This window comes from Nestor notabilis, unplaced genomic scaffold, assembly GCF_000696875.1.
Source record: "Nestor notabilis isolate BGI_N333 unplaced genomic scaffold, ASM69687v1 scaffold13673, whole genome shotgun sequence".
NCBI lineage: Eukaryota > Metazoa > Chordata > Aves > Psittaciformes > Psittacidae > Nestor > Nestor notabilis.
Window position 1 is genome coordinate 1 of NW_009922477.1, and position 25,769 is coordinate 25,769.

Here is a 25,769-nt window from a genome sequence, read left to right on the forward strand (position 1 = left end):
CGCCTCTCAGGGCTGCGGTGTCCGGTGTGGTGCATGGGGAGACGCACAAGCGGCAGTTTCAAGTAGGTTAGGTTAGTGAAGATCCCGTTTTAAAGAACTGCGCAGACCTGCCAAGCAAACGCCTCCAACGGGGGCGGTCTGCTGTGAGCCAGAGCATTCCCCCCACAGCCTGCAGTTAAGCAGTTAAAGGTGGGAAGGTTGCCATCAATACCATTCTGCTTTGTCTAAATCACAGACTGGTTTGGGTTGGAAGGACCTTGAAGACCATCTAGTTCCAGCCCTCTGCCATGGGCAGGGACACCTTCCACTAGACCAGGTTGCTCCAACTACCGTCCAACCCAGACAAATAGTTAATTTGATCCAAAAAATCCCATTCCTCCCTCCCTCTTGCTGCTCCCAGCTGGTGTCGTGATTCTGTATGGAAACGCACCTCTACCCGCCTGCTCTGAAAAAGCATAATGCAGTGAGGAGTATGCACCCATCACAGAGAATGTTGCTCATCAGTCAAAAGGGAATATTTACAACATAGGTTATTCAAAATGTAGGTGCCAGACTTGGGGTGGTTTGAAGGTACCAGCTGAACAGTCCTGCCCACCCGAGCAAGGGCTGGCTTTGTTCTGGTTTAGATGCTGAAAATAACAGGCGAACAAAGCAACACAATAGCAGGGCCGTGTCTGGCCTTGAAAATTTAATGAACTCTCATCTCTAGTAATAATGGGTAACAAAAGAATACTGTTTGGTGGTGACTGGCTTCTTAGGCTTATGTGGCTGTTGTAGTGTTAACTTTATTCTTGTTTTGTTCCCTGATTGGTGCTAGAATGGATACACGCCTTTGCATATTGCTGCCAAGAAGAATCAGATGCAGATAGCAACTACTCTATTGAACTATGGGGCTGAGACCAACATTTTGACCAAGCAAGGAGTCACCCCCCTTCATCTGGCTTCCCAAGAAGGTCACACTGACATGGTGACCTTGCTTTTGGAGAAAGGATCCAATATTCATGTGGCAACAAAGGTACAAACTGGAGACAAAGTACTGTGCATGGGACTATACCATAAAATGCAAAGTGCAGTGTAGGAATTATGTCAGCTTGTCAGGAATTCTCAGCTTCACTTCCTTGTGTATATACTTGTGAGTGTGCAGAAGTGACAACAGATGGGTGAACAGTAAAAGTGAGAAGAGGATCTCTAGGGCTGGCAAATGGATTGACCAGTTAACTGATATGGTGTAATTAATAGCTGTACTGGGAAACACACAGGAGGAGCTGCAGCTATTTGCCACGACTGGAGGAAAATCATGTAGCACCTTTTTCTGGCAGAGAGGTTACAGGAGGAAAAGCAGACCAAGAGAAAATTGTTTTTGTGCCTTCAGGAAGGCAGGACTGCAGTATTTCTGTGCTATTGCAACCTTGCTGTCTCTCAGGTGTTTTGCATGTATTCCTGAAGTTTTACATTAGATGCAAAGGAAAAAGAATGTAAAATTCTGGAGTTTGTGGGCTCGTGAGTAGATTTCATGCATTCATGGAATGGTTTGGGTTGAAGGGACCTCAAAGATCATCTAGTTCCAACCCCCAGATTTAAGAAAACATGTATCAGGTACCAGAGAGCTGCAGTCTAAAATAGTTTAGTGCTTTTGCAAGGTGCATTTACCCTTCAGCCTTCTTTCCAAGTGGAAGAAATAGGCAGTGTCTGGCAAATAACAAAATAATATTATTAGTAGCACACTAGCAAGGGAGAAAACTCCTGTGGAGGACCTTTCCAATTTTTTTGGCTTGCTTTTTTTTTTTTTTTTTATGGTAGTATGTGACAGTTTTTTTCATAGAAAAAAAAATTCCTCAAAAAAGACCCCATTTCTGTAGATATTCATAGGTCACTAGATTTATCCTGGCATATATATCTAAGTCTTACTTAAGGTCAAAGTCTGTGACTTTTGTTCATACAAGTCAAAATAGAAGGTTTCTCACTGTGCTACGCTACCTAACTAATGAGAAAGAAGGTGATTTACATTTCTCATACAGAATTTGTTCCCTGCCTTGTTCACAGACAAGTACTCTGTGCATGATCACAGTGAGCTTTTAGTTAAAGGCTGCATCCATTTCTTTGGCATCTTTGAATGGGATTTATTTTTGGAGTTATTTTCTTTATTCTGTCTCGTGCCTGCACTTGTCAAGGTTCCCTTTCCTGTCTGAGGAGTGGGAAGTGAATGTGCTTCCTTAATTTATTAATGAGCTCCTCAGCTTCCCAAGTGACATTATTGTATAAAATCCGAGCATGATCACTGATGCCTGAAAATTTTACTCTGTGATTATGGTGATGTAATTGCTTTGGAGCTGTTTGCCAGCCAGAACAGGAGAAACATCAACCCTACTTTGTTCAAAAAAAACCAAACCACCCATACTTGGAAGCTATAGTTAGGATCTCTTTATGTTTTAAAGATAAGAAAGTGGAAAAATCTAGATTTCTTTCCTTGTGTAAAATAGGGTTTATTCTTATGCCTTTATTTTTAAATTTATTTTGTATATTCCACCTCCAGACTGGACTGACATCCTTGCACCTCGCAGCTCAGGAGGATAAAGTGAACGTAGCTGAAATACTCACAAAACATGGTGCAAACCAAGATGCTCAGACAAAGGTAAATCATGAAGTGGCTGCTGTCTTCAGTGTGCCAAAGGATACTACCCTTGTAAAAGGAATGTTCCACTGAGCTTGCCATTTTACTTACTTGTTCTCTTATTGTAGCTTGGTTACACACCTTTAATTGTGGCGTGTCACTATGGAAACATCAAAATGGTGAATTTTCTTCTCAAGCAGGGAGCAAATGTCAATGCTAAAACGAAGGTAAAGAATTTTTCATTGCTTGCTTTTGCTCTTTATTATGAACCTGGTAACAGAGCACTAGGAATACATACCTTTTCACTTAGTGCCTTTTCACTAGGAAACTATAATTATTGAGTAGTAGGTGTCAAAATATGGTGAGTGGTCACTGTAGTGAAACACTCTCTGCTGTATCTCGTCCTGTAGCACTCACAACAGAAAAGTCAGTTTTGGGAGTATGAAGAAAGGAGATAGAGAATCATTTTCATTGTTTGTTTATTTTTCTTTGTACTTGGAAACTAACAAATGTGAGCTTGTTTCTGATCTCATTTACACATGGCTTACACCTGTGTGCTGCCAAACTAGTAAGTAAAGACATTTTGAGGGTAATGCCAGGTTCTCTCCAAAGTGCTGGGAAAAGAGTGGGAAGAATGATCGATGTGTGGGTGGTGTGACTCTGGAGAGGAAGCAGCTGTGGTGTGGGAATGCAGCTTAGAAAAGACACATTTGGGTTTGGTTTTTTTTTTTTAGGGGAATCTGGGTACACTGTTACTGACAAGTTGTACCCAACTGCCTATAGCCGAAGTCTGAACAAAATCCACTGACTTCAGCAGTGGAACACCAACAGCTGAATGTGATGCATTTTGTAGCAAGAATTGTTTATCTCCTTAGAATACACATAGAGGTTCTGGTGACAGCAGCAGCATGTTGCATCCCAGATACCATCACATCACCCTTACCAGAAAAAGGAGGCTAACTTAGGAGCTGCAAGGCTTCAGCTAAAGTTGAAAAGTTAATTTGTAAGTTTAAAGTTAAAGTTTTAGTTAAAGCTGGCTTCAGGCAGTCACTGCTAGTTTCAGATTGGATGTCTTGCGATCAGCCTGAAGAAGCCCATTAGTACTTCTAGTGACATACTCAGTAGTAAGATCCGATGAAAATCCCGGGCGTGTGGTCTGCTGGTCCCTCTGGCCAGCTTCTCTATCTCCAGCTGTGACCTATGGGGTGGATTCGTTTCCCAAAGTAGCACTGTACGAGTACTGTAGTAGTAGTAATGTACAAGTAGATTTTTCAGTGGTCACAGCTTAATGTGGTAAGAAAGAGCAGAGTAAATAAATAAAAGATGCTGGCCCATCCCTAGTGAGATCACCCCAAACCAATGGGCAAAACCCAGGGATTCCAGAAGAACAGGCAATGATACTAGAAAAAAACAGCTGATAAGAATTAATAAAGCAAATGCTAACAGGATCCAAATGATAGCTGCCAAGGCATTCAGCTTAGTTATTTGGAGGCTAACTGAAGGGGCAGATGTACTTGCGCCTTTAGTATTAGATCTCACTCTCTAAGGGGCCACTGGGCTGGATTCTGAGGCCATTTCCCCAGATATTTCACTTATTTAGAATAATTTCATTAATGTCAGCAACTTTGTATGAGTGTGTGAGGCAGTGCTTCTTCAAAATCTCACGCCAAGGGAGCAATAAAAATACTGGCAATCTGTCAGCTAGTGCTGTGGACTCAGTTTAAAGAGAAAATCCATCCTGACTGGATTCAGGATAGGCATGTTAAAGAGTAAGTAACCCCTGTTGCAGCTTAGTCTTTAACTAGAGTACAGAAAGCCTGCATGATGCTTTGTGCATCTCCAGAGAAAAATAATGTGGCTGAATTCTATTTCTGAAGGACTGTACTAATAGTTAAGTAAGTAAAGTAAAGATAGTGAATTTTCTTTGTGCTACAACCTACAGTAAAATACTCTTTCAATTTCTTAGTGGTCCATGCATGCATAAATATAAGAACTGTAATAGCTCTGAACTATCACTATTTAATGAGTAGCACAAGCATTCCTGGCATCTGTTTGCAAAAGACAGAACTCTTGAGTGTGTCTTTTAGAGCCTGCCCCTAGGCTTTACGTAAGTGTACAGTGAGATCAGCTCGGTGTTTTCTTCCAGTTTATTCTCTGCTTGCTTTTTGCAAGCCAATTGCAAATAATTTTGTAAATATAATGCCTGACTGGACTTACACAATACCATCTCAGATCAACTAGCTAAAGTATGCTTTGGTTAACTTTCTGTATTTTATCACCTTAGAATGAATCACTGGTGCAGATAAGTATATGGAGATAAGCGTGTTTATTAATACAGACATTGTGTACATGTTTTTAAGTGTAATTACAGCTTGTTCCAGCCTTTTGAAGGCAAAGTAAAGCTAAAATTGATTGACATTTGTAATAGGTATATGTTGTTAGCCTTTTTAAAAGCAAATATTCTCAAATCATTGCTCTTAAAAATTATATAGTTTTTAAATTGGCTCAAATACTTTGAAGGCAAGTCTTGGGGCTTCTGTAGAAGACTAATATGTGAGAGTAAGAAGCATGTTCTCTGCCTCAGCTGTGATCTTATGTCCTTTGTGTGCTACTTGAACTTTACTGTTCCTCATTTTTTCTGCCTCTGATTTAGGAAATGAGGAATTACCTATCTTTCCAGAAATTGTTTATATTGTGAGATAAAAGATGATTTGTGAATAAAAATATTTTCTTCCTTTATCTTTTCATGAATCTGGAGGAGTATTGTTAGTAGTGAAGATTTTATTATCCTTTGGTCTATTGATGGCATAATTTCTTTTTGAAATATCTCAAAAAGAGTGGAAGGAAGCAAGGGGAAGTGCTAATCTAATTACTCGTGGCTGTTGTTCTTTCTTTTTTGCTTTTCATAACTGCTGTGGACAACAGAATGGGTACACCCCTCTTCACCAAGCTGCTCAACAAGGCCACACTCACATCATCAATGTCCTTCTCCAACATGGGGCCAAGCCCAATGCCATCACCACTGTAAGTTGTGAAGTCCCAGTGGGAACTTGTTTCCCTGGACAGTTCTTTTCTTTCTTTTTTTAGGGCTTAGCCTTTGTAATGATGAAAGTATTCCTCATACAGCTGGTTGTCAGATGTGTAAATCTAACTTCCTCTTCTTTTCCTTATCCTTTTAAGGTAGTTCAGATCAGATCTCACCCACTGTGCCCTAAGCTTAAAAGTGATGTGGGGAAATCAGAACCTAGGCTTTTTTGAAGGTATAGCCCCAAATTTCTCTCCCTCTATCCACTGGATCTGTTTCAGGTTCTTACTGAGTTCACTGGTGTTAATGCCTCCTCAAAGACCGTTCATAACCTTTGGCACAGCTCCTGCTCTGCAGTCAGCAGAATGCAACTATCCTATTTCATATTGGTGTTACTAGTCACCTCTAATTGGGTAACCTTTAAAATGCAGCCAGAATGGCCAAAACTCATGTCATTCCCCAGAGTGGATCAGGTTTCCATGTACATACATTGTGCATGCTTAAATCAGCACTGGCACCCTGTTTGGTCTTGGAATGATCACATTGACTAATCATCTGTGAAGTTATCCAAAATAATGGTTTATGCACCAGATTGTCAAGCAAGAAACCACTGTAGGCAGCTTCTGGGGCTATAGGTATTGGTGGGCATCTTCAACTGATAGTCTTCCTCACTTTCAGTCCTCCTGTTGGGACTGCTGTGCCCAAATCTAACCCAGATTTTAGCAGAGCCTCAAGGATGTGTTTACTGCACCATTTGCATGCTTTCTCAGGTACTAGATCTGTCCTTGTAGCAACATAGCAACCTCTAGTTTGAGATTAGAGAGAATTTCAACCTGAGACATCTGGCAGGGGGATATGAGAGTGGGATAGGAGCAGTTAACATGCAAGTGATAGTAGCAGTCAAATTATTTGTGCTGTGAAGATGCTAATCTATTAATTTTGTGCTGCTAATCCACAAATGGTGTGTTGCTTCAGGGTTCCTGAGCTAGAGTAACCAAAATTATAGGTAACTAAAGCCAATACTGAAGCAGAGAGAAGCTCTTAGGCTGATACCCTGCGCACTGTGTGGTGGTGTCACAAAAGAAATTATTTCACTGCAAAGAGCAGTACAGTGGCTTTGCATGATTCCCATGGTAGGCCAGCATGTTATCCTTTATTTGGTGCAAAAGAACGTAAAATGATTCTGTGTAGAGCTCTTTATAAAGAATTATGGAACATATCCCGTCCTCCACTCCCCAAATTAAGTGACAGGGGTACCAGGCGATGAAATGGAGGTAAATAGGCCTAAACACTTACTAAATTATTATTTTAATTTCCATTTGATGAATGGCATGTCTATTACCGTGGACATGTAAGTGGCAAATAAATTTATTTAAATGGATTTTAATTTCCCAGCCCAAGCCTTAAATAGGTTGGGTTTGAGTTTGTTAAATCATTAGCTTTTAGGTACTTTTATTGGACATGCATTTTTGTTGTAGGGAGGAATAGAAGTGTATGCCGACAGTACAGTTGTAATCTTGTATTTCCCAAAGAGAGAATTGTACCTGATAAAGACTTAACAGTTTCAACTGGAAGTGAAACTGTAATATTTTAAAATACCTTTTTTTGGTTTTGTTTTGGGTTTTTTTTTGTTTGTTTTGGTTTTGGGTTTTTTTTTTTTTTTTTTTTTTTGGAGTATTTCTGATTTGGAGATGTTTATGCAAAATAAAATGTCTGTCTGCAGGCCAGACGTTGTGTATAGTAAAATTTGAGCACTGAAGGGTTAAACCATACAGTGCTTTTTTTATTTAGCATAGCAGGCAGATGTAAGTGTGTTGTGTTACCATGGCAATCAGGGCTATAGTCTTAAAGAAGTTACAAAGACAGAGTCAGATGTAACAGTAAAAAAACCAGTGATTTTCCTAGGCTGCGCCTTGTTTTGGATGGAAATGCTGGCTCATGCAGTGTTGAGAGTGAGCTCATTGGTTCACATCACAATCCTCCCTCTCATTGCGCTCTCTCTCCCCCCTTCTCTCTTCTCTCTCCAGAATGGTAACACTGCCTTAGCTATTGCAAGGCGGCTGGGATATATCTCAGTGGTCGATACGCTGAAGGTTGTAACGGAGGAGATTACTACCACCACAACTGTGAGTTGCAGATGCATTCAAATGTCTCTCCTTTATTCAGAATGTTGTCTTTCTCTTCTTCCCTCAGGCTCTCCATCTATCTGTCCCTTTTTTTTATTTGCTGGTTTTAGCCCTCCCTTTGTCCCGTTTCTGTTGGATTTTTGCAAAAGTGCTCTAATGCTTTCAGTGTATTTTTTAAGCAGTGTGTGCAACACAACAGGCTTCACTGAGCTAGGTAACAAAATCATTGTGCATACAGATGGAAAACTATTCAAAAGCAGAGTAAAACTTTTTTCTAGATGTGGTCTCAGCTGCAAACCCAAACTTTCCAGAAGTTTGTGTTTTGTCGTTTAGGTCCTGTCGGGTTTCTCTTTTTGCCTCTCCTTTTCATTCTCTCCTTATGTTTCGACACTTCTGACACCTACTGAAGCTCAACCATTGCAGCAAACCACAGCAAGTTTCTTAGTGTTTGGACTGTACCAGTGATGGACTAGTGCCAAGCTTAATGGTGCTCACTATATGGCTCTGAATCACATCAGTCGTGTTCTTGCTCAAGTCACTTTTAGTTCAAATAGATACTTTTTTCCATAATACAAAAGAATTTTTCCTTATGTGCTCAATCTTCTCAGTCCTCCACACTCTTAATAGTCTGTATTTTGACTTCAGGACTTGTGAATAGCCTATGCTGAACCAAAAGCAAGGTGGTTCTGTCACTTTAAACCAGGAAAAATAGATATATTCTGACACTCTGGGAGGGGAAGGTTTTATCTACTTGTACTTTTATCTCCCATCTATAAATGTTCTAGCAGGTAGGAAGGGAGAAAATTAGAAATAATTTAAGAAATTAATTTTAATTTAAATTTCCATTACTGCATTTTGTCTTGAAACATTATTGTAAAGTCATACTTTTTTTTTTAATGCAAGAAAGATGAGCAGTCTAGAAAACCTGTAAGATCTATTTGTCACTTAGGAGCTCAGAGCTGTAAAAATCCACGGATTACTTAGAAGATGCCACTGTTCAGTCAGGGAGAGGGTTAGAGGAAGGGAAGAAATCCAAAGTCTCTTCCAACGGTAAAGAAATGGGAAAATAATTCTGGTTTTGTCACGTGCTGACAGCAGGCCGACTGATAGGAACAGAGGACTATGGAATAAAAGTAACATGGCATAAGGTTGCAAATAGAGTGAGCCATAATTTATTAATGACCTAGGAAGATGAGACTGAGTCAGGTTTGGACAAGGAATGCCAGCATAATTCCAGAAGTCTCTTAATAAAGAATGTATGTTTTTGTTAGTAGTTGTTTCATGTTGTTGTTTAACCAAATAGCACATCACACATGTGCATGCATAAACACTTGTGTATCTATTCAGAGATTTAGAAAAAGAAAACCTATGTAAAATTTTTGGAGAAACTTTAGCTCTTCAAAAGTATGTTTTTTAGCCTCACCTGGCACCTTTGCTGTTCTCTTTGCTGTTTACTTTTCCTATTTATGCCTGATATAAATTGTAACTTCCTTCCTGTTGTACATTGTGTTGCACTGTGGAGCCTTGTACCTTGTCATATGTAACTATTAGATACTTTATAATAACAGCGATTACACAATGAAAAGACACCTGTGAGTTATTTACTTTGGATAAATGTTTTTTTAAACATTGAGGGTAATGGATTTTTCTACCAGATACCAGATGCCGGGGGTTTAGGACTGAATCAAATACTGAACTTTACTTGCATACTTGACCTCTAATGCTTGCATATAAGAGAAATATGAAATTTTGAACTGTGTCTATGTGCAAAGCACTGCTTTTAAAAGTCAGGTGGGAACCCTCAATAAACTCAGCAGACTTTTTAGCTATGAATTTGTCTGAATCCTGTACTTCAGGCATATAGAGAATATAAACCTCTGGTGGTGGCGTTCATGGTGGGGAATGTTGATTAAACATAATTCAGAACAAGTCCTAAAAAGGAGGGCTAGGTAACAGGCACTCCCTGCAATAAAGTTCTCCAGATGGTGGTGAGATTGGTGTTGCCAAACCAGAACACAGCATTTAGCACTGAAAAAAAGGTGCTGTCACCATAGCTACCTCATTCTCTGAGGTTGTAGCTGAGTGAATGCGTGGCGGATCTTAGCTGGGCTGATGCTTTATTGATATTCAAGTCACTGGCGTTTGAGAAGAGGAAAAGGTCTCCAGTGCCAAAGCTTTTGGTCTAACTTCGAACAAGTTTTCCTCTTGCATTAGTGTTATTATCAGTGCAGCCACATGAATATAAAGCAACAGAGAGAATAAAGTGTGCTTATGTTTACTCACAAATTAGATATATATAGGAAATAAATCAGAATAAGCCAAACTTTCAAAGGTTGGCTGTGCAATTAAGTTTTGGGGTATTTACACAAACAGATCTACGTCTTCCTGTGAACAAATGAATATATATGAGGAGCTTTCAGGTTGTTTACAGTATACTGCCATTGAATGTACATATAGGTTTATATACCTGAATTACATATCTGGATTATTCTATGTCACCTGTTGAAAATCTGGCCCTACAATGCAAGTCTTAAATACACAGGCATTCAAGTGATTGAATTCTCAGTGGAACAGAACAGTAGGAAGTTTGAAAAATATATATTGAGCAAAGTGGGGCAAGATATAGATTTTAAATTTTGGGAGTATTTGACACTTCTAATGTGCCTATCAGTTACAAAAAAAACCTCTAAACCCCATCTAGTATTATATTAAAAGTTAATTAAAAAACATTAATTCACAACTTTGGTTGGGAATTGATGTAGAATCCGTGATTCTTGCTGAGTTCAGTATTCCAGAGATTTTTTGTTCTTCTGAGACATGAATGTGCACACACGGACACACTTTTGTGATTCTGCCTTCCAAACTTTATTTCAGTTGTTAAAGTATGTAATAAGGGGTCTATAAAAACCTGATTTAGGAATAAATTGATATCATGATAAATGAACCTTAGTTACTAGGGCCTGCAGATGTAAGTTAATCAAAAGATAGTGTACAACATTTCTCTGTACCTGTGGCTTGTAGACTAGAGTATTGTAGCATCCGTTCACATCTGTGTTATTCTAATCAAAGGGATTTTGTATGTAAGGTAAGTTGGGAACTTTAAGTTTGGAATAAGCTAAGGTTGGGATACCAAGTTCTCTTAATTAAATTTTGGTCATACAGCAGACAAACAAAACCTAGGATTTGTGACTTTTAGGCAGACCCTTTCTTTTTCCTTTCTTCAGAATCTGATTACGTCCTCCTGCCTTCCTTTCCTTTCTTCCCTCCCCCCTGACTTTTCTGTTATTTTATGTGGGGAACGTAGGAACTGTCAATAGAAAGTTTGCTGTACACTTTGTGTAGATGCCAATTACAATTACAATGCCAGTAAATTAGCACTCACATACTATACTTTCCTCCTCACTTGAAAAATACACAGCCCCCTTCACCTGGGTTTATTTCTTTAGCCCAGTGTCAGTGATTTTTATTTTTAATTTAGGATGTAGTTTTTAACTTACTGCTGTACTGAGTACCTGTAATGAGACGAGGTCAGCGTTACCTGAACGTCAGGCTTTGTCATCCTGCTGCTGCCTGACATTTCTACCTGAGGAAAGCCTTGGAAATGCAGGGGAGTGGGGGAAGTCATACTGGTAGAGGCATTAGGTGAAAATAAACTAGCCTTCAACACAGAACATGTGTTATGAAAAATGCTGCAAGAGAAATAGTGAATTTTCTTGAATCATGGGTAACAGGGAATTCAGGAGGCCTAACTGGGATTGCCGTTTGGAGCAAAGGGTATTGTTCTTTCCCTGTACCTCAGAAGGGTGAATTGAAAACTGCTGTAACACTTAAATAGATTTTAAAAATGTAAAGCAGGCTTTTAAAACAAGTTTACCAACGTGTAATTACTTTGGAACTTTGTTATTTATAAAAGTGCAGTATCTTATAATAACTAAGAATGCTTCTTTGTCACGTTGTTAGAGAAGAGTAAGACACAATCAGGAAATACCTAGTAGGTTTTATGCAGCCGAAACTGCTATTTACTTTACTTGCTTGATACCAATGGCCATTTTCACAAAAGCATATTACATAAGGAACTTGGGATTTGACTGACATTAATTATCCCTCTTTCACTACTTCTGCATGTAATGTTAGTTTATGCTCAATAGATACCATCTCCAGTAGGCAATGAAGTACTGCCTGCGTGGGAGTTTTGCAAGATGCGTTCTCCTGATGTTCCTTTCCGTGCCAAAGGGGCACATCTGCTCCAACATACCTGAAAGGGCAGTGTGTTGATTCCCTTCCACGGCATCTCAGCTCAGCTGACTGCAGATCTGGGTGGAGCCAGGAAAATACTGATTTTTCTAATGTGACTAATGCTTTTCTGATCACTGCACTTTTTTAAGTCCTTGGCATTTTTTCTCCTGTACCGTAACACACTGAACAGTTTCCTGCAGGCAACTTTTTCACACCTTGCACTTCCTACAGTTTGTCTCATGTTCCTCATCTCCTTCTCCAATGTGTGTCTTGATGCTAAAAGGATGTTCCCATTCTTGATTCAGCACCCCTGAACGTCATCTGTTTCCTTCTGCAAGTCAGTTATGAAGATAAAATCGTATTAAAAATAAGTCTTCCAGGGTTCTACTCTCTGCTCTCAGGCTTAAGCAGTGTCCTCCCAGCAGTCCTTGGTCCATACTTGCTTTGTATCACAATGCTTTAAGCTTTTAGGTGCACAAAACATATCAGGCTCTTCCAATAACTTTTTTTATCCCTGATGTATATGTGATTTGGGGGAATATACATGATTTATGAAAGGGGTATCATTAATATGCAGTGTAGTCACTTTTTTGGGGGGGAGAGAAATGTTTCAAGTGATCTGTGTAAATCCCTCACATCTTTTTTTAGTTTAAAAATTTCACATCATTCATAACTTCATTTCCAAATGCTTTATGATTTAATAATTTCCATATGCCACATACAACTTTCTGAAGCTCTTGTGTAGACATTACCTAATTCATTTAAAAATCATTTTTGAAACATCAAGCTGAATTGTTCTGCATGCACCATTTATAAATAAATTGGCTGAGAGCTTTCTTTTATTCCTCTGAACAGTTCATTATCTTTATGTTTTTGTACTTCTCTGCCAGACTAAATGTTACCTTATACAGTACTTGAGAATAGGAGCTTCTGGAGTAAAGATGAAAAAGAAACTTAGGGGAAGGGGAAGCACATTATAAAATGTCTTAGCAGATCCCACTAGTGTTGCTGTTTCAAATATCCTGCTGTAAGCTTTGCTGCTTCTTTTGGGTGTTTAATTTGAGGTTTGGTGATTCTGTCTTTGCAGACTGTGACAGAGAAGCACAAGCTAAATGTACCTGAGACAATGACTGAGGTCCTGGATGTTTCAGATGAAGAAGGTGAGCAACTTTGCTAAGTTCTTGTTCTATATCACTTACATAACCTGTAACACAGGCTCCAGATAGCTGCTGAAGTACTTTGACATCTTCGTTTTGTAATGCTTGAAATGAAGTTCTGTGTAATGGCCTTTTTTAATGACATAATCACTATGACATTTGAATAAAGATGCCCAGATTTGACCCAAAGGAAAATCCTGGACCGCTACATCTTTTTCAGAAAAAGCTTATCTGAGCCAAGTCAAAAAATGAGAACATTTCTCAACTTGAGATTTTAGAATTCAAATGTAGAGCTGTCCCAAAGCTGGGTTTGACCCTCTCAGAAAGAGGAATCTGAGCAGTAAATATTTTGGATCAGTGCCACCTATTGCAGATACATATGTTTAGGAGTCCTGCCTAATTGGAAATATTTGTGTAAAGAGGCATTAAGGTGGAAGGTGGGGAGACTTCTCCCTTGAGGGAGCTTTCAGCACACACAACTCAGAGATACATACGGCATGACATAAAGTAACAACATGCTAATAGGTTTGGCACTTGGTTTTGGAGTCTGTTGTATGTGCAGACAGGAGGCATATGTTGAACTGCTTAACTAAGTCCCAAGAAAGTGTCCTTGAACTGGAGGGATTGATGAAGTACCATGGTTTTATACAGCACAGAATGAAGGAAATGGCTTAAAAACATTCCTTTCTAAAAGGCCACAAATGACTTCTTAAAAAATTTGATCACAGGCATCTGATAAATAGACGCACATTTGCAAGAATTTTCTAAGTTCTTTTTTACTCTTGTCAATGTTAATTAATTTTACAGTGTCTTATGCATACCATTTTATGGTTATTAATTCACGCAAATAATTGGTAGAGTGACTAATTTCAGAAAGTCATAGGGATTTATCTACACAAGTTGCAGGGTTGGGTTATATTCTTTTACAAAGAACACAAATGCACTTGGGGTTCTAAATGGGACTGGAAGTTAATGGCATTCATGTTCCTAAGCTGCTTATATTACTTTTTGAGATGGGATTTATGCTGATAAATGAATTACACTCTTGAGAAACTATGATGCCTAGGCTCTAGCTACTACTTTTTCTTTAATGCTTGCAAAGCTGCAAGTGGAAGCAAACAAGTGTGATTCAAAAGAAATTATTTTCTGCTGCATCGTGATCAGTGAAATTATTTCTCAGTCATAGTTTTGCTACATTTCCCCTTTTTGACAAACATGTAATTATGCATATGATTATTGGCCTTAAAATTCTTATAGCCTTGTGTTCATTTTGATGAATTTTCTCCCAGTCTTTTGAACTACTATTTAACTGTCTTTAAATTCACAAAGCCTAGTGAGTCTTTCTGCTTCTACAGGATTAATACAGGGTTCCTTTTTCTCAAACCAATTTGTATGTTGTACAGCCTTTAAACACTCTGATGATGAACGCTTCAGTGATGGTGAAGCATATAATGGCACAGGTGCTGTTAGCAGAAGTTCCTGGAGTAAGACTGACAAACTTTCTCTTTTTTGTTTAACTCAGTTTTATTTTTTGTGTTGAAGCAACATGAATTTGCTTAATCCGGTTGCCTAACACCGCTGCTTTTATTACTCTTGAAGTGTGGTTGTGTATGTGTTTCCTGAAAGGTGGGAGGAAGAAGGGAAGCCAGAAAAGTCCAGATTTATTACTTGTATCTGGAATATGTTGACAGAACTTACCGTGGCCATCCAGCATGACTAATGCTCTCCAGTACTTTGAATTAACATTCTCTACTTTCTGTTACCATCTGACATCTCCTGTTTGTCAAAAGCCAGCATATTCAACACAGGTACTCTGGCATGTTGCTGCTCAAGGCTCATGTGTGCCTCTGTGATCCCACTGCAGGCTGTTAAGCAGGTTGGTCAGTTGAAGCACTTCATGCCATTATCCTTGTAAAACCTGTTTCTACAGGCAAAACATTCAGGATGTTGTGAAAATTCCTAACGTGGATGGTACTTGTCACAGGAACTTAAAATAGCTGGGGGCAGGAAGGCTGCAGAACTGTTTTAATAACGAGGATGAACCTTTTAGTGATGGTGTAGTCTTTATAAGAGCCTAGCAAACAGGTTTCTTTAATGCCGTGTTTCTAGCTGCTTTAAAGTGACACTATATGTTCTGAAAAAAATTAATGTGACACAGTAAACCTGCCAGCTGTAATTGTAATTATATAATTATATAATTATGAAGCTGAACGCAAGAAGAATACTTGTGCTTTTCAGGTTCCATTGCTCATCATTGGAGAGAAGTGTTTTGCCTGGGAGGCAGTTATATCTCATAATTGTACGCTGTGAAGTTAATAATATGGTATTCATATTCCTAAAAAAAATTCAAGCACAATGGCCAATCTTCGCAGTATACAATAAAGGACCTTATAATCTATCAAATAGCTCACTTGATATGTAAGGTCTTGCTCTCTCTAAAAATATTTTAAAATATTTTGAATGGACTGAATGGCCCACTAATTCTTCTTTAACTTCCATACAGCATTTGTATGTTTAGCAGTTTGTGTGATTATTCAGAATTCTTTACATTTTACTCTACCTGAAAAAGAACCAAACTAATCTTTGCACAGAACCATATTATATTTTTTTTAATTTGAAACTACTTCTTTTTTTTTTTAATTAGATTACTATTTTTTGGCTGATAAGTATCAGAGCTAAGTAGAGAAGCAGGTTGTGTATTCTAAGGGCAAGAGAAGCACCCACACCAGTAACAGACAAGATGAAATTGGATTCATAAACTTCTGTGCGAGGAACATGGAAGAAGTGAAAAAAAGGAAACTTCATAGGCCAGGAAAAACATCATTGTAGAAAAATCCTGCCTCATTTGCTGTAAGCCTGTTATGTGGTCCTACAAGTACTAGATATTCTATGCCATTAATAAGTGTTTCCTGCTTTATGACCACCAGGGCCAAAGATGTATCAGCACAGTTTTATTAAGCAGTTTATTTATACACTGTAGATTACACACATGCCCATGTGTGTTGCTGTACTGTGTTTGTACAGTAAGTACTCTGCAATGAAAACTACTGAAGGATAATCATCCACTGTTATGTGCTCATTGCATTTGCAGTACCATCACTGTTCAGAAAATGATGGCCTGATCTTGCAAGAGAGATTATGAAGAGTTTCTCCTTAAGGATGGGAATTACCCTACAGATTCCCCCACGTCTAGCTGTTAAGCGTTGTGGTTTCTGAAACACCCATGTCAGCAGAAGTGTTTCATGTGGACAGAGTTGTATTAAAAACCCTGTGAATTTTTACTACTGTGTCTGGCTTAGCTGTTCGTGTTGCTACAAAGTTTGGTTTATTTAAAGCTGTTGTCACAAAAGAAGCTATTTGCACCTGAGGGATACTTACAGCAGTAAAGCGCTATTGCTGCAACGCATCTTGTGAAATGTGTTTTAGTGTCATCTGCAGAATTAGTGAAGTTAAGCACAAGCAGATGTTTCTGTTAGGGCTGATTCAGTGTAGACACACAGGAAGATCTAGAAAAGGCAGGAACCATTTTTTTCTTATTCTCCCATATATTAATATTGTGTTGAGGAGCATGTATCTGCTCCTCTGTACTCATTCCATACATTATTTTTGTGGTGTTAGGGCTGCACAGCCTGTGGATAGTTTGTCTTTGTGACTCCCACGTGAGATGGTACAGTAATGAAGGGCTGTGTATAGAGGGTGCAAGAGCAGCCAGTAAAACAGGTTGTTGAAGAGCTCTCATTTGTGTTTGTTTGGGCCTCCTCATCTCCTGCTCTTTTCTCAGTCAACTTTCAAAAGCTCTGTTTTCACTGTCTATTTGGGACTGAAGTTCTGGCTGGTGCACTTTCCCACATCCTCCGTTATGTCAGCACAAACTTTTCACCATGTGGTGAACCAAGAGAACTCATCTGTCTGAAAATGAATCTCTTTGTTCTGACAAATTGTTTTTTGGCCAGACTATTTTTGCAGGCAGAAGGGAGTAGAAAAGCTGAAGTAGAAGGTGAGACACCATTGTCAGAAGCAGCATGGCCCTGAGATGGCTACCATAAAGGTCAGTTCCCACTGCACAGTAATTAAGGCTGACATTTCAATTTCAGAGAAGGAATAGACAAATGTTGAGTGAATGATCATGTGCAAATAGTCAGTGGAGTCTGAAAAATCAGTTGGAATCACAATATCCAGAGAACAAAAAATGACTCTTTCCTGAGGCATGCTTGTCTAAAAGTTGCTAAAGAATCAGCCCTATGCCTGGTTGAGACACAAGGTGATCTTGTTGTTGATTGGTTGGGGTTTTTTTTTTAACTTTCTTTCTTTAGAAAAGAAGACAAATAATGAAGTCATCTTAGAGAGAAGGTGATTAGGACATTGGATTTGCTGAAGTGTTTCTGCAAATGGAAACAGCATCATCACATGTCCTTAGATAATTTATAAAATAATATATACGTTAATACCTGAATACAATAATGACCCAGTACCAGATTGTTGCATTTTTCCTCTTACCAGGTGGCTTGGTTTTCTCCTTCTTAAAGCTTACTCAAAATCATGATGTCACATCATTCAGACATATTCAGAGGAATGGTACCTGTGTAAAAGTGGGGTTTGCAGTCCCTTCATGAATATGCAGCAGTGACAAAGTAGCATATCTGTGAGTTATGCATCACTTAAGGACATCAAAAATGTGATCTTAGATACCAGAAAGCAGTTCACAGCTAATCCATGCCTGATTACAAGAAAAAAATCAATTTTGTTTTTGTAAAAGAAAGTTTTCGGTGTAGACAATTTTTTTTCCAGTGTGCAAGAACAATCCACAAAGGGAACTTTCAACCTGCTTAGTAAGTCTGGTTCAGACACACACTTGCAAAGGACTGAGGAGTTACTATTTTACAGACAGACACTCCAATAGGGTTCAGAAATTTATTTCTGTCACTGTCGATAATTCCCAAATGACACTGTGGAAGTCACTCCAGTTATCTTGGTCTTCCAGCTGTAGAATGGGATAACGATAAGCTGCTCTGCATGGCATGTTGGGATCTGTGAAGAAAATGCCACATGTATCTGTTCAATCTACTTATGCTTGTCTGGAACTAACTGGCAACCTAGTTATTGTTCCAAATGTTGTTGTTATTAAATGATAATGTGCTCTGGTACCCAAGAGTATTATCTTGTCAAAGTGTATCGCTTCGTATTTGTGATAACTGCAGCTTGCACTTTGATAAGCAGACTGAATTCCTTATTAGTATCTGTAACAGCAGGAAACAGTGCTAAAATATTACAATGTATTTCCCAAGTGCCTCCACACATGGCCTTAGAGTACACTGACACTACAGCATACGTGTGCAAAAGGAGCAGTTATGTCTGGGCAGAATTCATTGATGTTGAAAATAATTCCACTGAAGTAGTGGCTTAAGTAGTTGGAAGACTTAAGGAATAACTTTTCTTAAGTAAACCTGGAAGTTAAAGCTGCAGCCTTTGACTGTTCTGCGTTAGGCTTAAGTAAATTGCTGTTGCTGCATTTTAAATCATTGTGAAGTCAGAGTAACACCACTGAATTAATTCACACTCTAAATTAAGCATCTTATAACCAGCAGTATAAAATGTAGCCAAAGGAGGACTCAAAAGCTGTGTATTGAAAATTCAGGTGAAACCTTCTTTAATGAAAAGAAATCTATGCTTGGGAAGAAATAGCTGGTGAATAAGAGCTGGTTCTTAAAAACTTTACTTATTATAACCTGCACAGAAAAAATACCAATGCTTACTTCCCGTTTCCTAGAAAAATGTATGACTAGATGCCCTGTAAGGTTTGTTATGCAGAGTTTCTTGCTGGTACATTTTAACAAGGTCATCCAAGATGAAGGGAAATTCTTCTCTGGAAAATTGCTTTTGTTTACATGATGTTGTTGAGATGACTTTTTTTTTTCTGAACAAAATGATAGTTGTCTTTTGGGATTTTTGGGTTTGTTTTGTGGTTTGTTTTTTTTTTTTTTTTTAATCCTTTTAAGTGCCAGATGTGCAAAGGAAAGGAAATCTAGGAATTGGTTGCCTTTTTTTTTCCCAGAATCACAGAATCATTAGGGTTGGAAAGGACCCTCATGTCTTGTCAGTATAAAAGATTCTCAATATAATGGCTAGCTGCTCAGTTTTAGTCTTCTAACTTTATTGACATTGTTGCTAAGAATGTGGGGGAAAAAAAAGTTTTAATAAAGTCTAGCTTGGCTTGTTTCATTGAAATCTTTCACAGAGAATATAGCTTTTTAAAATATCTGGTATTTTCATTGGAAAGAAATTAGATTATTTTAATTACTGTTGTTGGAGTAGAACTGCTAAAGATTGCTGACTTGTCAACATTTTAGTTGAAAAATAAGAGATTGGGGTTAGCTTGCAAAAATGTTGGCAAAAGTTTCAAAGAAACTGTTGGGTTTTATTTGCATCCATGTTGTTAACAAGAAGTAGAATTGACCAGATTAGCACTAATAAATGATGCCAGTGGCATTTGTAGGCATGACCCAAACTACAGATGCACATTTGTTAGTGCAAAGAAGGAATAACGTGTGCTTGACCAGGAGATATTGCTGTATTGACTTGTATGTTATTTCCTAAATTGTTATTTTCTGAAGAGTGTTGAGCTCCAGATTATTTTCTTCAAAGATTGAAGTTATAGGGGAGGCCTGCACCAGCTTATTCGTTGAAGTAAATCATAATCAGCATTGTAAAAGTGGGAAATGTATTTTTGACTAGTCTTATCCTTCTGATCTAAATCTGTCCTTAAAGCTGCTGGATGTTATTCCTATTCATGATTGATAAAAACTGGTTGCTTTTACATTTGCATTAATCTTCATTAGTTAAAGATTTCATGTATGCTGACAGTACTTACAGACATTTTGTAGCCAAAGGGAGCTCTCCCAGTCAGAGGATCATTACCCCTTCTGTGGGCAGCAGTCTTGGGCTGTTGTTCCCTGGAACAAAACAGCTCCAAAAGATGACTTGTATGTGAGAATATCTTGTTTTTAATGGCATTTCCTGCCCAGAGTTCTGTCTGGGATCCGCTTTAGTGCTCCTCTTGAATCTATGCAGAGAGCTCATTCAAGTCCCACTTTGACTGTTCATTGTGTAGTAGTCCCACCACACCTCGACTTTCAACATGCCATTAGTATCAGTGACCTTCCAAACCTTCTGTGGCTTAGGGAGGTAGGGATAGTTTGTTCTAGTCCAGTTTCAAAAGGCAGCACTTTTATTGTTTGCTACCTAAATCCAACGTACCAACTTTATAAATACCATAATGAAATACTGAAATTCATTTTGCAGCAGGTTACTTTGTGAGAAAACAAAATCAAGGCCTCTTCCCCTCCCCACAGACCCTGGAGGGTAGACATGACATACAGGGTGGTTTTTTTTTCATTTCATCTGCGTCACTGTCTCTCTTTCTGCAAGTGCTGCATTGAGCTACCAGTGGCTGACATGATGATTCATGTGAAGTCATGAGTCAGATATGAAACCACACATGAAACCCTGTTTTCCTGACTGGCTAACAATAAAGAAATTTAAAGCACTGGCCAAAGTGTAGTTCAGGGAAAGTTCTAGTGTGTAGTGGCCATTAAACCAAAGATTTACTTAGGGAAGCAAAAGTGTCCAAACAAAGTGTCAGAGAAATTCTGTGTTATATATTCCTGTAAAGGTGCTTCAGGACTTACATATTCCATAAAAATTTGTGCTTGCGATAGCTGTCCCTTCTCCATCTGTTACTCGTAAGAAGCAGCACTTGTGTGGGGAGCTGTAGACTTATCTGCATGCTGCAGAGAAAACAATCATTTTGGCAAACTCACATAAATGTATCTGGCTTTAAAAACATCTATTCAATTTCTGTCAGTTTCTATTCCAGCCCTCTTTCTTTCTAAAAAAAAAAAGAAAAAGCCACAACAAAAAAACAAAATCCAGCTTTTGCCTGTATTTTCTTTATGTTTTGTGAGTAAACAATTCCAGAGCAATTCTCATACAAGCAGGAGAATGGTAGGAACTGCCTTTCTTGAGGCATCCCTAAACAATTTGACTCTGTAGGGACATATTCAGAATGGTGTGGTGCAAATGTTAAAGCTCCCTGATAGCAGAGGATAATTTCTGAAGAAAAGCTGATCTGTTTTAGACTCATTAATGAAACACTTCTCCTGTGAGCGAATACTGATTTGCTAAGCTGAGAAGTGCATGTAATGGGTGCCTCAGAGCTACTGTCTTGTAAATGTTGCATTTTTGATCTCACAGTCTTCATGATTGTTGCTTGATATAATTGGTTATATGGGTAGGACATACTACTTCCTTTTGTAGAATTTAAGAAAACTAAGAATTAAAGTATGGCAGTATCAGTGAAGGGTCTCCAGTTCTGATGTTTTGGTGAAAACCTGTGTGTTCAGCCAGACTGTCACTGAAGGGGCGGGTATGTTGTCTCAGCACACAGCCTGTTTCTCTTAGCAGTCCATTCAATGATTTATAATGGTCAAAAGCTGTGTTGAAACACATGAAATCACAGTATCAAAATCAGCTTTTTGTTTTCTCTTTATTAATGGGTTAGAGTAAGGCAAATATTTACTGAGTGTCCAGTCAGATCTGCCCAGATGCAGACTGCCTTTCAAACCTGCCCTAAAGAAGATGACGTTATTCAGAAATGCAGATTTGAACACAATTTTGAGAGCTATTTGAGAGATGGGTAGTAGCAGTGCTAAGGCCAAGGCTGAACAGGAATGCTTTAACTAGGACACAGTGCAGGGTCACCCAGTGTTTTGTAGTGTGTTTTCCTCTGTCAGGCAAACCTCTGAAAGCCTATAGGCATCACTGAAGGAAGGTGTTAATTCAATTAAATAAAAGATAAATCACTAAGGGATTTGATTCATCAAAATTTGCTTGTAATTTCACAGATGGTCACTACAAATCATTGAGCATCAACTTCAGGGACCATATTTGTCACAAACTGCTTATTCATTATTACTGTCATTAATTTGATGAGGAATGTGATGCCAGATGAATGGTTTCTAGTCTGATTAAAAAAGACAATTTCTTCTACTGCCATAAAACCACCATCTGGTAAGCTTTGCTGTGTAAAGAGGCTCACGGTCAGCTAAATATGTAATATTTATGAATATGTAGCTTCTTTTCAGTAGATAACATGCCTGTGTATTTTTTAATCGACTGAGGCTCAGGAACATAGCTGTGTTAAAGTTTTTTAATGACAACACAGTATTACTGGCAGGATGAATGTGTGCTTGTTACACAGATTCGGAGTAATTCCGTCTGCATAGCCGCAATTGCCCTGCAAAGCAGGAATTAAGACACCCGGATAACTGCAATTGTATGAAATGTTATGTTGCTGCACAGTCATTTAGACTTAAATACGTATTTTTTTCTTTCGTATACTAGGAGGTACAACTTGTTCTGGGAGTTCATCTCATTAAGGAAAGATGGAAGGGCACAAGGGGTTGGTGGGGAGTGAGTTTAACTTCTAGTTCACTTGCTCAATACTAGTATGTTAGCAAGTAAGCTGTAATACCAGCAGATAAAAGGTCTGAAGATGTTGTGAAATACTCATGTATAGTCTGGTTACTGTTTGCAGATGTTCACATAAACCAGCTTATGTTACGTAGACTCGTTATTGACAGCTCTCAGATGAGAGGCCAAAGCTGAAATAAGAGTTGGGATTTTTTTTTTTTAAAGGATGTGGGTGTGATGGAAGTGGTGAAGATTTTGCCTTTGTTTCTACTATAGATGGAATGTCTGGCATGATTATAAGTATCTAGTTTATTCAAAATATAACTTGAAATTCCTTTTACTGTTTGATTAACAGCACTGCCTTAATATCTTCCAAGTTTTCACTAAGCCCCGTGCTTTATAATGTGATATTCCCAGGAAACAGGAGGCATCATCTGTCAGAAGACAGGAAACATGCAATGATTAAATGCATTTTGTTGTTTTCTGTGAAACTGTGCCCAGTTTCTCCCTCTTAATGTGGGTAGATGGAATTTTCAAGAACTTTTGTTGCTACACTGAAAAGATTTAGGCCTCATTTTTGCATGCAGCACTTGCGTCTACAAAAGAAATCTTGGAGCCCTCAAAGGTTATTTGGTTTTAGATGAGAAGTTATAAATTAATTATTTATTAGCTGAATCATCAAGCTAGAAAAACTTTTTTGATTTTTGTATGAAAACAGGTATCAAGATTTCTTCCTTTAGTAGTGAGCATCTCTCCTATAGCTTGTAATACCAGTAACACTTTGGACAGCTGGTGGAGGGAAGGGGGGAAGATGCTCTACCAGAAATAGAAGCAGTAACAATAATTGCTTTATTAAGACTCTAAATAACACAAGTGGCAACTGTCCTGATGCCCAAATGAATTCTCTTTGAAACAACATGGATACTACTTACCTACCCTTTACAGTCCTTAGTGTTTCTCGGCATGCTGGGGTGTGTTACTGCAGCTGGAATGAGTAGCCCTTAAAGACTGTTCCCGTGTAACAGTTGCAGTCTCCTTCATGTAACTGAGCTTCAGGTTCTTGATGTTTACCCGTGTGGCTTAGAAAATGAGAAATTCTGGAGGTATCAGTAGCCTCAGGTTATGCCGTGTGGTTCTGTGGACCACACCAAGGCTCTGGCAGCCTGGAAAACAACTGAAATCTCCAAGCAGAAGCTGTGGAAACCGTGTTGCAAATGAAAAACAAAAGAAACATCTACATGTTGCTTGGCAATGTGAGCTGTTTTGTTAGTCTGCTGGGGAAAAGCAAACTGTGACTTCACATAGACAGAATTTCCTGGGGAAGAGAATTTTGGACCTAAAAAAAATACTAAACCCTTTTATTCAGAGTATATGCAAAAAGGTTACTATGTAAGATAACCAATAATTTGGTTATATGGTTATGATTTTGGCTTTTATTCATTATGAAGTACTTTTCTGATTAATGATCATTAGCATCTATGTGTGTGAGCTTATTTTTAGTTTCTGGATATTGACATGTTTTTGAAATAAGAGTATTTTTGCTGATCACAAAAGGATGTTGGAACATGGGTGAGACAGCCTCATATGATGTGGAGTTTGGACAATGGAGAGTTTAAATTAGGATTTGCAACTATGAGGCGTAAGGCCACAGAAAGCACCTTTTCAGCTGAAAATACATGGTTTAGGCAAGTAAGTGGTTGTATTTAATCATAAACTGGCAGACTGTGATACAGTATAGCTGTGACCAGAGAGCTAAAATGGGTAAGGGAACAGAAAGACCATGCTTTAGAGACTAGTAAAGAAATTTGCCCCTTACCAACCAGTAAGTGCAACAGCAAAAATGAGATTAAATCTAATTCATTAATCATCTTGATTTCAATATATGTTCTTGTTTTAATCTTGCTTGATGTGCAGTTTCATTAAATACATTAATTGCTTGTGGTTTGCAGTGTTTCCTGAGTGGAAAATGCCTTCCTGTTTATTGTGCCATCCAGCTGTTAGATTCCAGCATGGAAATGAAATAAACTTGTGTGTGTGCTTATCTCTGTCCCTTTGTTATTGATTTAAAGGTGATGACACCATGACAGGAGATGGAGGAGAGTACCTTAGACCAGAAGACCTCAGAGAACTAGGAGATGACTCTTTACCAAGCAGCCAGTTCTTAGATGGTATGAACTACCTAAGATACAGCTTGGAAGGAGGACGATCTGACAGGTATTTGCCTGAATACATGTTTTTTCTTATGATAATTCTGCACGTACTTTGTTCTAAATGTTTGAAATCCTGTTCTTGGGGTCTTTAACTCAGTGGGGATATGGGATGCACTTGTCAGCATTTCTTTATTGGGTTTGTCAGTGTGGCACTTGCCACGTTGTAGGAAGAAAGTCTGGTCAGGAGGAATATTTCCTGGCCAGTCCAGAAATGAATACATTTGACACTAATACTGTGGTCAGTCTAGTGAAGACTCTGTGATTCTTACTTGGTTCTCGAGAAGGCATAGCTTGCTTTATTGTCTGTGTGGTCAGGCAAAGGAAGAAGAGTCTATCTGTCTATGGAGAGGGTTTATGATTCATCCCCATCTCCTCTGGTCATGAGTCAGACGGGTGGGATAGGTGGACAGGGTGTTTTAGCATTAGGTGAGCTGGTTTTTTAGAGTAGTGTGCTAGCTATAGATACAAGGAAAGGAGTAATGCACTTGGTCATTCCACATCAGGTTAGCAGTGAGTATGTTGTCAGCAAGCACATTAACTCTTTCTCTTTCATCATAGTTAAAGTAGCAGGAAAGAGAATAATTTTCCTTCTACTGGCACAGCACAGTATTTATGTTGTAAATAAAAAAAAAGAAAAAAGAACGTGTGTTCAGTTCAGAAAACTTATTGATTTGCTTGTATCTGACAAGTTGAACTTAAGTCTACATGCATTTGTGGAATAATAATGCCTGTGGCTTTAGTTTTGTTTTTTTATTCTAATAATTTTAAAGAATGTCACTATAGTATATAAAAAAATAAATACAGAGTTCCCTTTTCAGGATGAGAGCTTTTACTAGTGAGCATAAGTGTGGACTCAAACTGGCAAATTAACACCCACAGTTCTGGTTTAGAATAGGCTACCCAGGCATTTCTGTTGAAAATGACAATGTCTATGGA

At 38.5% G+C, this 25,769-nt stretch overlaps 1 protein-coding gene across 1 annotated transcript in view; it reads left to right on the plus strand.

The window, feature by feature from the left end:
- Nucleotides 1-817: 817 nt before the first annotated feature.
- The window catches only part of LOC104403480 (ankyrin-2-like), a gene marked incomplete at its 5' end in the record, with an annotated part of 84,946 nt that continues 59,994 nt past the window's right edge, over nucleotides 818-25,769 (plus strand). Inside the window, 7 exon segments of the mRNA XM_010011626.1 lie at nucleotides 818-1,015; nucleotides 2,534-2,632; nucleotides 2,740-2,838; nucleotides 5,537-5,635; nucleotides 7,664-7,762; nucleotides 13,086-13,158; nucleotides 24,693-24,837. Coding sequence (XP_010009928.1) covers nucleotides 818-1,015; nucleotides 2,534-2,632; nucleotides 2,740-2,838; nucleotides 5,537-5,635; nucleotides 7,664-7,762; nucleotides 13,086-13,158; nucleotides 24,693-24,837 — 812 coding nt within the window.